Here is an 11,902-nt window from a genome sequence, read left to right as displayed (position 1 = left end):
TGCTGCTCGGCCCAGGGCCTGGGCTGGGGGGCGGGGGCAGAAGCGGGACTGGCCGGAGGACTCGTGTGTGTGCCGGACTCTGTCTGACCTTCCGAGGGGAGCGAGGGGCCCGCAGGACAGGCCCGCGGGGGACGCGGGGCGGGATGGGAGGGCACGTCCCAAACAGCGCAGAGGTTCACAGTCCGGCTCTACGGGGATGGAGGGACGGGGGCCATTCGCGGTTCTGGAGGGGCACATACTCGGGGGAAAACCCAGAGAAACCAAGCGGGTGCGTACGACATCACACAGTGAGTGTCCGCGGGCGCCGGGCCCCGCCGGGCGCTTCAGGTGGGCAGTTTGGGCTCTATCCGGAGAGAAGACTCGTAGAGGCTTTCCTCGTCCATCACTGAGGACTGGTCCAGCAGATACTGGGTCACCTGGGGTGGAGACAGGGAGGGTGGCAGGGGCGCGGGGCCTCCACGGTACGCTGCCTGCGGACACCGGGGTCTCCCGGGGACCGGCCGCCCTTCTGGGGTCGGGGGTCGGGCTGGCACACGGGGCAAAAAGGCCCGAAGCAGCGTCTCGTCTCAGTGTTACGTTTTGTCTTAGCATCACTCTGCCATCGTGTCCCTGTTCCCGTCAGCGGCGAGGGAAAATCACGTGTGGTCGGAATGACGCTTGGGCGCTGCCCTGTGGCTGACCACGAGACGAGCCGTTTGGGGCTCACGTTAAAGAAAAAAGCGACAGATACGAAATGTCGGTTATAGAATCTGGGCGGTGGGCGTGCGGGCGCTTACGGGCGTGTCAGCGTGTCTGTGTGTTGGAAACGTTTATGTAAACATTGGGACGGGTAGCGCTGGAGGGCACCGTCTGAGAGAAGCGTCGAAGGTTCTCGTGGGGATGAAATCATTCTCCTCCCTCCCCCCTCCCCGCCTCCCGCTGCTCCCAAGGGTTTTGCTGGATTCCCGCCTCACGTGGGCAAGGAGAGATGGGGGCCCAGGCCTCACAGGCAGCCCCAGCTTCAAGTGGGGCATCTCCAAGGCGCGTTTATTTGCCAGCTGTTCGGAACCAAAGGTTAGTTTTTCCCACCCCGTCCCAGAGCAGAGGGAAGACAGACACTGTTTTTTCTTATTTGCTGTTCGGGGGTCTTCTGATGGCTGCCCGGGCAGGGGGAAGGTGCGTTGCGGCGTCTGGGCTCAGTGACTCTGCGGTGTGAGGGTGAAGCCAGAGGCCCCGCACACAGACCGTCAGCCCCACCTACGAGGGTGCTAGGTCCGAGCAGCGGCTCACAGCCACCCCTCCGGGAAGACGCATTCAGGTGTCACAGTCCCGATGATGCACACGAGGTGCCTCGCGGCCACACGGAACAGCCTTCCGTGCCTCGCTAGTCGCTCCCTGGCGACAGCCCTGCCTAGAGCAAGGAGGTCTGAGCCCCCAAACCTATCTCCGCAATGAGCGTGCACAAGCTCGATTTTCCTAAGAAGTGCCGCCTTAGCGGGGGGCTGGCAGCAAAGACCATGGCTGCCAGCCGCTAAGGACAGGATCTGAAGAGCAGTGACGTTTATTTGTGTGACACGTCGGAGCTCGAGGGAGAGGTTAAGGAGAAGGGGCCCAAGGCCCAGCTCGGGGCCTGGCACGTAGTACGTGCTCAATAAACACCTGCCCTCTGAGGGAGCACGGACGGGGCCCAGGAGCTGATTTTCTGCTGTGCCTAGGGTGCGTCTGCAGCTGGATGTTTTTCTGAACTGCCAGCTAGAAAGTTAAGATGCCGAAAATGAAGCCAGCAGGTCTCTGGGCAGAGAACAGAGATTGGGAGCGGGAGTCGGGATTAGCACGTCTCAGCGGTGTTATGTGTAAGACGGGGCTAGGGATCGACATGCCAGCCACTCGCCATGCCGGCTTCTAGAAACGCAGGTGCTTCCGGTTCTGTCAGCCCCGCTCGGAGCTTCTCGTCGTCCTGAGAACAACGTCCCGGGTCCTAGGAGCCCATTTCCCGTCTGGTCCAGGCTGCTCCCTGCAGGCCCTCTGCACCCCACCCCACCCCACCCCACCGGCCGTGGGGTCAGACGCCAGGAATGGCAGGGGAGCGGGGCGGCTGGGGGTCCGTGTGCGAGTCACGCGCGCCCTCCGTCACTAGTGAGTGTGCTGCCTTGTGGGGGATGCGGTCAAGGCTTTGCCGTGGGGGGCAGATCACACGCGATTGTCCACCCTCCCGGGGCTGCCGCACCCCGGACAGGGCGGCCAGATAGCACGGGCCCGGTGTGAAGTGGGGACGAGGAGGCGGGGGCCCCGGGGATTCAGGGAGGGACCGGGGTGGACGTCCGAAGGCGGGAGGGACCGGAACGTGCCGCGGGCTCACCTTTGCTTGGTGTTCTATTTTGTAGGCCGTTTGTTGAAACTGGCGAATCTCTCGGATGATGTGGGATATCTGTGGCAAGCAAGGAAAGTTCTAGATAAAGACGGGTTGCTTTCTTAGTGCCACCCCCACTCTGCAGGACAGAAAGGGCCGTGGCAGGCGAGTGTGACGTCGGTGTCCCGGTCCTCACACGTGTCACCCTGGGAGGCCCCATGGGGGCATCTTCACCGGCAGTCTGCCCCCCAAGGGGCTGCTCGTCACGAATCTACAGTCAGTGATACACGTGGCCGAGAGAAAAATACTGCTCGATGAGCCACGCAGGCCTGTTTAGCACCCTCAGACAGCACCCGTGGCTCCAGCAGAGGTCACAGGCACCGGCCACAGTCTGAGTGCTGGTGTGTGCAGCTCCCGCCCTGTCACCGGGAGGGGGCGGCCGTCACCTCAGGGGAGCCCACCGAGGGCATGCGAAGCAGAGGCTCTGTGGCTGCGGTGAGAGGCTAGAAGCCAGTCTCCCTGCTCGAGGGGTCCTCCCCCTCTGGGCCCCAGGATTCTCTGGGGGAAATTTGACACCTACCCTCTTGGGAGGTGCTGCTTAAGGGACTTTGTCTGAGGCCGGTTATGCGGATGGGGTGCGGATGACTGACAGGGTTCTGGACCCGCCTCTGCCCTTTACTTTGGGGTGACCGTGGGCTGCTTACGGACCCCGCAGCCCCAGGGAGCCCGTCTGGAAGGTGCAGAGTACCAGACGCCCCCCCTCAGACTGTGGCATTACATGAGGGTGTGCAGGGAGGCCGGTCAGGCCGGATGCTAAGTGCTCGTCATTCAGGACCCCACACAGGCGCTACCAACGGGGGAGCTGGGGCCTGGGGTACGGGTTTGCGCCCCCCCACCCTCCCACGCCGTGGGAAACGCACCATTCTCATCTTGGAGAAGTTGACCAGGCCGTCCTCCGTGTAATTGGGTGTCCCCTCTTCAATGAAGGCCAGGTCGGTGAGGTACATCCCCAGGTAAGGGACACAGGGCGGGTCACAACTTGGAAGCAAACGGCATTAACACAAATTTTCACTTAGAAACAAGAGGCTCTACCGAGCTCACGACGCCCACGGGCACCTTCTGCTTGGCCGGAGGCACCGGGCTTCTGACCACCAGGCGTCCTCGTGGCTCTGTGCCTGGGACAGCCAGTCCCCTGGGGGTCTCACCAACCACCCCCCATGCACAGCCAGAGGGTTCCCCGCCCCGGAGTCCTTGGGCTCTGCCGCCAGCTCCTGTCTCTCCTCAGACGCTCCGTCCAAACCCTGCCCTGGCATCGCTGCTTCGCAGCCCCCACCCCTTTGCCAGTCCCCTTCTGCTCCGGGGGCTTCTCCTCTGCCTGTGCCTCGCCCGCCGGGACCTCCTGCCATCCAGCACCGGGGCGGGTGCCGGAGCAGGAAACCCTGCCCTCTGAGTCACCTCCCTGGAAGCGGCTTCTGGGTGACCGCCTCGAGGAGGAAGGGGACCACGTGTCTGGGAAGTGGAGCCCGAGCGACGGGCCACGCCTTTCCCTTTGGGCGCTGAAGCAGGGGTCCTGTGACTCTGTGTCACCGCTTGCTCTGGGGCTTCTGGGTGGGGTGCTGGGTGGGGTGCCGGGTGGGGCGCCGGGCCCTGCAGCCTCCTCTCCACTCGGCACGCGGTGCAGGTGGACTCGCCGTGCACCACGGGCGACCTTTGTTTCTAGACCGTGTCACCTTGGTCGCCTTGTGGCCGCTTGGCGACCTCGCCAGGCCAGAGGCAGGTGAGGCACGGAAACCCGGCCCCTGTCACTCGCCTGCTGGCTGTGTGACCCTGAGCCCGGTCTTTCCCTCAGGTCCCCCCGGACGATAGAGCTGACGCTAAGGCAGTTTTGGCGACCTGAGAGCCCGGACACTCCAGTAAATAACTCTGATTCCTGGGAGACGGCGCATCTGGCGGGAGTCTGGCTCTGAAACTTTCCAGCACTTTCCATTCTCCGTCCCGGATGCGCATGTCGGCAAACGTCAGGATCCGGCCAGCACGGGACGATGTAGACACTGGGTTTGCCTAGTAACCTCGTATTTACGGCAGATACGCTGGTTCCTCATTTGCTGTCACGATATGGAGTTTTCCTTCTCATTTAAATGTATTTGGGGGGAGCGGATGGACAGGAGCCGTGGCGTTTGGGCAGCAGTGGGCGGAAGCGTTTTTCAAACTCCAAGTCTTGACCCTTTCATGGGTGTTGAAACCAATTTCGTGGCTGTTGACCGGATTGTTTTTAAAAAGTAGAATAGAACGGAAATGTATGAGCTCGTTGTGTGGACGAAAGGTGTGTGCGGCTTTGTGAAATGTTTGTCCCTGTTACGCGTCTGTGGACGTTTATACGGGGCCACACTGTCAAATGTTATTATTATTTTTTTTTACTATGGGTTGTGACCCCCCCAAAAAATAAATAAGTAAAGCTAGGGTCGTCCCGGTCCGTGGCGGAGCGCCCTCTGGTGGTGACGTCTTGGCTTTTCACGTCCTGTCTTGGCATGTGGAGCTGAGGCGTGTGGACCTGACAGAGGACTAGCTCAGGTCCCGAGATCTGAGGACAAACTCTGGTGGAGGGGGTGGGGGTGGCAGGTTCTGCTGGTGCGTCCCCCTCCCCCCGCCACCCCGTCCTCTGGGGTGGAGGAGGCGGTGTTCCTGAAGGCCCCGTGGGGTCTCACTGGACCCGCAGCCCCGTGGAAGACATCGGGGTCCTCTAGCCACCATCTGGGTTTCCCCGAGGTATTTACTGAGGCTCGTGGTCCAGCCATGTGCAGCTTAGTCACCTGCCGTGGCACTGCCAGCCCCAGCCCCAAACCCTGTCCCTGTTTGACGCCTTCTCAGTGAGGGGCCGTGCAGCAGGGGCCTAAGGGAGCAGCACAGTTGATCTGATCTCACACGCGTGCACACACGCGCGCGCGCACACACACACACACACACCCCGCCAACCCAACCAGAGCCGTGCTGGTAAATGTGTGGGTTGCCGAGTGGCCACGTGGGCAGGTGTGGCGTAGCGGGGACCGCCGTAGGGGCTGGCCCATGCTGCGCGTCTGAGCAGAAGGGACACGGGCAGACGGCCTCCTGCAGGCAGAGCTCCCCTCTGGCCGGCTTGGAACTGCCCTGCAGGCCTCTGACCCCTGGTGGTGGGGTCCAGCTCTAGGCCAGGGCCCACCCAACAGAGGTGACCCCAGGGGGCCTTCCTCTGTGGGCAGACCCCTCACATACCTTTACCTGACATTTTAGGAGGTAGGGAGATGTGGCCCCCTATTCTAGAAGTTGCCTCTGGTTTTCCGGGCACGCCCATGCCCGCGGCTGTTTGGAACCCCCCAAACTCGATGTTCCTCTCTCCCGAGAAATTCCTGACGGCGTCAGTGGGGCCTGGAGGTCAGGCTGTACCAGGGACTGAGGGACAGTCACAGCTGCCTGACTGCTGAGCAGAAACCCCCAGGCTGGGGCGAGCAGGTGCCACCTCTCCCTCCTTCGCCCTGTCCTGGCTGTGGCAGGGGCCTGCGCTCTCAGAAGTCCCTGCTGACTCGGGGATGTCCTCTCCTCCTGGGGAGCAGGGGGCTGGAGCCCGTGGTCAGGGCTCAAAGCTCTGGCACCGGGAGCAGGAAAATCAGGTGCTCAGATTTGGGGGAAATGTAGTGAGGGGGTGTAGGGGAGGGGCTCAGAGCCCTGGCTTTTTGCTCCCGGACACTAACTGCTCTGCCCTCTCAGCAGCGGGGGCTGGCTGAGGGTGCGTGGAGATGGCCTGGTGGCCGGCTGGCCGCCTGGCTCCTCCATACCTGTCCCCGTGCTTAGTTCAAGGGAGCCAAGGGGAAGGCTTCCACGGGGGGTTTGCAGCCACAGCCTGGCCCCTGGTTCCTCTAAATGGAGGCTTCCTAGTCCACAGCAGACAGAGGTTCAGGCAGGCTGACATGAGACGGGCAGGCGGACCCCAAATCGGCCCCAAAGGACCGGCAACCAAACTTTGCTGTTAACTTTAGTTCTCGGCCACATTTTGCTGCTTGTACCTGTGCAAGGTCCTGACCACTGGGAGGCTGCAAAGAGGGGCCGGTGTCACAGGGGGGACGGTGTGATCTGGGGCGTGAGAAGGGCAGAATGTCCCTCTCGGGGTGCCTGGGCAGGGGCGGAAGGGGCTAAAACAGCAAGCACTGTTGGCGGACAGGCTGGGGGGAAGGGAGCTAGGATTCAGGGCGCCGTCTTGGCTGGCAAAGATAACAAGGCCGTTCACTAGCTTGGTGCTTTGGCGCTGGCACGAGGCTGAATGATGACGGGCCGAGAGGGGCTGAGGACTCACGTGGGGAGGCCCGTCACGGGCGTCCTGCCTGCACGGGCCACCAGTGGCGCCCACAGACTGCCACCTCACATCCTGCACCTGCTGTCCCCTGCCTGGCGAGACGGACGCCTCGGGAGAGAGGCCTCTCCCCACCCCGCAGGGCTGGGCCTCGCCCCCCTAAGGTGAGAACACGGTGGGCACGCGGCTCTGCGCCCCCGGAGTGTGCAGCCCCTCCCCCCGTGCAGGACGGGCACTTACGCGGGCCCACGGGCACCCTGGGAGAGGGAGGACAGTCGGGGAGGGGGCTCAGACAGAATGGGGCCAGCAGGCCGTGGTGACGGTGGAGGCGGCAGTGGACGAGGGAGCCATGTGGAGGAGGCGGATGGAGGCGCCGGGGGCAGACGGACAGTTGGTGAATGCACGGAGGGGCAGCTCCCCACAAGCACAGTCCACAGGGGGAGAGACGGCCGGACAGCACAGATGGGTGCAACAGCTGTCTGAGGACACAAATAAAGTGGAGATGGTCAAGGCGATGGGACACGGAGTGGGCGAGGGACGGGCCAAGCACGGCAGGACGGAACTGAGGCTGGCGGGCGAGGCTGGCGGGGTGTGCAGTGAGTCAGGGCCGCTGTCGGGGGCTGGAGGGCGGACCGGGCCCATCCCCAGGCCCGGGGCGTGCGGAGCTCCGGGGGGCCCTGCTTCTGCAGGGATCCAGTGACCCCTCGAGGGGAGGAGAGGCGTCCTCTTGGGCTCTACGGGAGCCAGGACCCAGGGTCTCCCAGCACCTCCAAGGTCTAGCAAGTGGCCAGTCAGGCAGGGACAGGAAGAGTGAGGGCCGCCCAGCGGGGGCACAGTGGGGACAGTGCACATCCCGTGGGAGTGGGCGTGTGTGGCCACGGTGCGTGCCGAGGGGCCTGGACCCTCACGGGAGGCAGCCTCAGGCGGACCAGAGCACTGGCCTCGGGGGCCAGCCTGGGCCGAGGCCGGCTCTGCCCCCACAGCCACTTGTCCTCGGGCCAGCTAGCTCCTCTGTTTCCTCGTCTGGCAAAACAAGAGGGGGGAGTCTAACAGCGGGGTTCTCGGTGAGGCGACTCGGCCGCCCGGGGCTTGGTCGGCAACGTCTGCAGACATTTCTAGTGGTTGTGACTCGGGGCGCTGGCATCTGGCGGGTCGAGGCCAGGGAGGCCGCTGAGACCCTGCAGTGGACCTGAGGTCGAGCTGCCCACCTCGCAGACACCGGCGAGGGGCGCCCTTTACAGACCGAAAGCTGCGATTATTGCTGTCAGTGCATTTCTTTGATTCTAAGATGACGTTGTCTGTAAATGCAGCGAATTCCCAAGTGAAAAAAGGAATCCTATTAAATAAACACGTTGACTTGAAGACATATCCCAATGTCAGAAACATTAAAATGTAAAAAAAAAAAGTGCATTTTAGAATCAAGGAGTCTAACTAAACCTGTCGTCACGGCCACCACGCTCTGGGGACACCAGTGTTCTCCCTGTGCCTCTCTCCGGAGATGCCGCCAGGACTCCGAATGTCTCTGGCAGACGGTGGAGGACAAGGCTGACCCGCCCTGGGGGTCTGGGACGTGTAGGGGCCTTGTGGGTAGACAGATGGACACACAGACAGACAGACGTCCTGCTTCGGCCAGGTGGGGTGGTGAATGCCTCTGCAATGAGGTTCTACGGTTTAAAGGATGATGGTGGCAAAATGACACACACTTACTTTTTCAGAGCTTCTCTCAGATTCTTAAATCTGCCCTCTGATGACACAAGCTTTTGGAGCTTGTCAATCAAAGCTTTCGTCTAGAAGGAAGTAGAAGCGGTTACTAGCACACTCCGCACGCTCCCGTCCGCGGCTCCGGAAACACATTCGCTTTGCCCGCCACGGCCGGCGGCCTCGGGGACGACCCCGATCTCGGAACCTGGACCCTAAACTCCCGAGGACTCAGACACAGGCCCTTGTTTCGTGTGTCTGGGCTCGTCACACGTCCTTCGGAAACACGGGAGTGGTGCCTGGGGGGCCGAGCGTCGGGATCCCGAGGCCCAGGTGGTGGGGAAGGGCCTGGTGGGCGTCCCCGGGGCCGGCACCCAGAGCAGGGAGGGGCGCACGTCTCACTGCTATGATTCCTCTATGGACTGTCCCCAGGGGATGCGAGCACCTTCACCTTACTACATGAGGACACCACCCGAATTTGGAAATCAAGGACAGCAAACAAAAGGCCTCGGTGGCTTTGGACTCTGTCCTCTGCTGGTGTCTGTCCAGCCCCTGAGCACACGCAGGCCGAGGCTGGGGCATCAGCAGGGGCACCGAGGACACGGCCCAACCTTTCGGGAGCACTGGCCCCTCGGCACCCAGCACAGGGGACCTTCATCCCAAGGCAGAATCCATTGTCATTTTTGCAGAACCGAGTTTTGGATGAATAAAGCTCAAGCCACATTTACGGTCACCAAGCACCTAGTGGGAGGCTGCGACCAGCTACGCTCTGCTGGCCAGAAGGGCTGGTGACATTAGGGTCCCGGGGAGGGAATCGGGGGGTTATCTGACCACCTCTCAGCCTCCCACAGGCCGGACTGGGATCCCTGTGAAGCCACCAACCACCCTTGTCCCAACTCAAGCAGAAGAGTGCTGGGAGCAACGATCGGCAGCTCGCTGTCCCCGCTTTGGGGAGTTACTTATTCGGGTAGAAAATAAAAGACCCAAGGGTCCCAGTGCCACGTCTGCGGGCCTGGTCTCTGGTCCCAGGGGACAGGAGCGGAGGTTCCCTGTGGTGCCTGGGAGTGCCGGCCCCCACCCTGACCTGCACCCACCTGCGGACGCCCAGCCCCAGCCCCAGCCTTCTGCCCACACCTGCTTGGAGACTTTGAGCCACGTCTTTTTCAGCCGGAAGATGGCGCTGCGGTTCATGGACGAGGTGATCTCCAGCACGGCGTTGTAGTTGTGTAGGCAGCGGCATATGTCGGCCACGGCCACCCACTTCTCGATGGCGCTCGCCCTGGCGGTGACGTCCTCGTTACGGACGATTTCTGAAGCAATCAAGTTACTGATCTTCAAGCCCATGCAATGAGACAAGCAAGACGTAAGAGGAATAAGCATCGTCGAGGGGACGGATCACCGTCGTGTGCGGATGACACGATCGCGTGCCGGTTTGAAAATCCCAGCTCAGGGAAACCACGAGCACGGCCAGCGGAGCTCGTCACGGTGGCGGGTTAAAGACTCGACGTGCACAGGGGAAAGGTCTTCCTCCGCACCGGGGACGCCGGTGACAGAGAGTGGGAATCTATAGATTACCTAGGAATTATGTGAGGTAGTATATGAACCAAAAAAAGGGTACCAAAGGTTACAAAAGGTTCGAATAACGAAGAGAAAGATCGACTTCCCCAACGGAAAGGTGAACTTGCCCTTGCTCACAAGCGGTACGTGATCAACGTGACCCCAAATGGAGAAATACTACAAGGGTTCTCTTCCAAACCGACGAGATCCACTGGCACCGTGTCCACTCAGCGCTGCCCTAGGGGCTGGGGCTGGGGACATAGCGGGAGCACAGCCACCGGAGGGTGAGGGGCCCCTTAAACGCCGCCCACGTGGGCACCCCGCTCACCCCACCCGAGTCCTGGGAAGTTAAACGTAAAAGGGCCGGGAGCGAAAGACGCCGCGTGTTCTAGCGGGGACGGCCGAGAGCCCCCCCACCCCGTGCCCAGGGCGGCCGTCCCTCTGGGGGCAGACCCCGCAGGTTCACGTGGGCCCGCCTGCTGGGTGGGGTCGGGGTGAGGGTAACCCTGAGCCCCGCCTCTTCTCCCGTAAAGTGAGGGAGACCGCGTCACATGAGACCGTCATGAATAAAGCCCTGAGCACAGCGCCCGGCACGTGGCGAGTGTGCGGCAAATGCCCCTCCACACTCGTCCTTCGCTGACCAAGCCCTGGGCACACGGGGCCGGGGGGCGGGGGAGGGCGGGAGCTTCCTGCCGCCTGGTGCCGCTGCGGGTTGGGTGGGGTGTGTCCTGGGCTTCGATGGCCTCCGTCACGGGCTCGCCCCCTGGATGTGCGGCTCTCCGTCCTGCCGCCGTGCTTACTACAGGGCTGCTCCCTGGGCCTCTGTGTTCCCCCGGGACCCTCCGAGGATGAGGTGAGGGCCTGGGGCACGTCCCTCGTTGGGGCCGACGTGAGGTGGCCTGGCCGGGCGCTCGGGACAAGGGGGTCATGTGCTCCCGCTCCCAGCCACCAAAGGCTCTTCACTGTGTCGATGAGTACACTCAGGATGCTGCCTGCAAGTGCCCTCCGGCCTGTCACGAGCCTGGAGTGGGCGGCCGGGCGCGGGGGCGGGGAGCTCGGGCAGGCCTGGGGACCGTTTGGGAGGGCGTTGTCACGGCGGGGGCTGTGCGGCAGGCGGGTGCCAGGGCAGTTCGGGCACCCGCCGCTCAGAGCCCCGATTCCCTCGTATGTGACACTGGTGTCAGCCCTGTCTTTGGGGCTGGGGTGTGGTTTGAGCGAGGGGATCACGCACGAAAAGCCTGGTGTTGGGCACAGGCGGAACATCGGCGAAGGGCAGTTGTCACTTGTAGTAAAGAACAGAGCGAATGTGGGTCCCCTGGGATGTGCATCACGCCACGGGACGCGGCACCGTCTGGCCCCCCGTTCTCTGCCACTGCCGTGTTTCCCGGGCAGAGCTTCTGGGAGCCAGGGCGTGCGACGCGCTCGTCCAGGCCCTTCCCGGCACACGCCGGGCCGCTCTGCTGGTCCAGGAGACCCAGCTGGGGTTTGGGGGTGCTGGTGTCCAGATGCTGTACCGCCCTGATCCCCCTGGGGACACGCACAAGCCCCTGGCCCAGACGCCGCCTCGGTCCCCAGGCCAGTGGCCCTGCTCCCTTTAACGTCCTCTGGTGGGCCACAAGCGCCCTGCCCCCCAGCAAAGGCAAGAGGGGCCCCGGAGCGTCTTCGGGAGACTGGGCGTCCTCGCCGAGGCTCCGCAGGTCCAGAGGCTTCGGGAGCAGGCGCGCGTCAGAGGGACGTCGTGTGACGCTTTCAGTCCAACGTCACTTGCTTCCACAAACAAGATGAGTGAAAATGAGGCACGCAGCACGGGGTCCTCAGTGCGGCCTGGCTCGAGAGGCGAGGTCCTAGCGCCCCCAGGCTCAGCCCCTCTAACAGGCGGAGAAGCCGAGGCGGGACACGCTGCTGGCCCTGGCCCCCTCGACGGCGTGGGGCTGGAGAGGCCCGGCGTCGGGACGGATCCAGTGTGCAGCCTGTCGTGTGTGCAGCCCCCACCCCGC

General features: G+C 63.0%; 1 protein-coding gene across 1 annotated transcript in view; it reads right to left on the bottom strand.

The window, feature by feature from the left end:
• Positions 1–323: 323 nt before the first annotated feature.
• Positions 324–11,902, bottom strand: part of RASGRF1 (Ras protein specific guanine nucleotide releasing factor 1) — a 57,303-nt gene continuing 45,724 nt past the window's right edge. The window contains exons 20-24 of the mRNA XM_006905373.1: positions 9,483–9,680; positions 8,358–8,437; positions 3,250–3,367; positions 2,339–2,407; positions 324–416 (exon numbers count right to left, since the gene is read on the bottom strand). Coding sequence (XP_006905435.1) covers positions 324–416; positions 2,339–2,407; positions 3,250–3,367; positions 8,358–8,437; positions 9,483–9,680 — 558 coding nt within the window. The remainder of the gene's footprint in view (positions 417–2,338; positions 2,408–3,249; positions 3,368–8,357; positions 8,438–9,482; positions 9,681–11,902) is intronic.

Source organism: Pteropus alecto, unplaced genomic scaffold, assembly GCF_000325575.1.
Source record: "Pteropus alecto unplaced genomic scaffold, ASM32557v1 scaffold60, whole genome shotgun sequence".
NCBI lineage: Eukaryota > Metazoa > Chordata > Mammalia > Chiroptera > Pteropodidae > Pteropus > Pteropus alecto.
The sequence above is the reverse complement of the archived record's forward strand: the minus strand, read 5'-3'. Positions and strand labels throughout refer to the sequence as shown.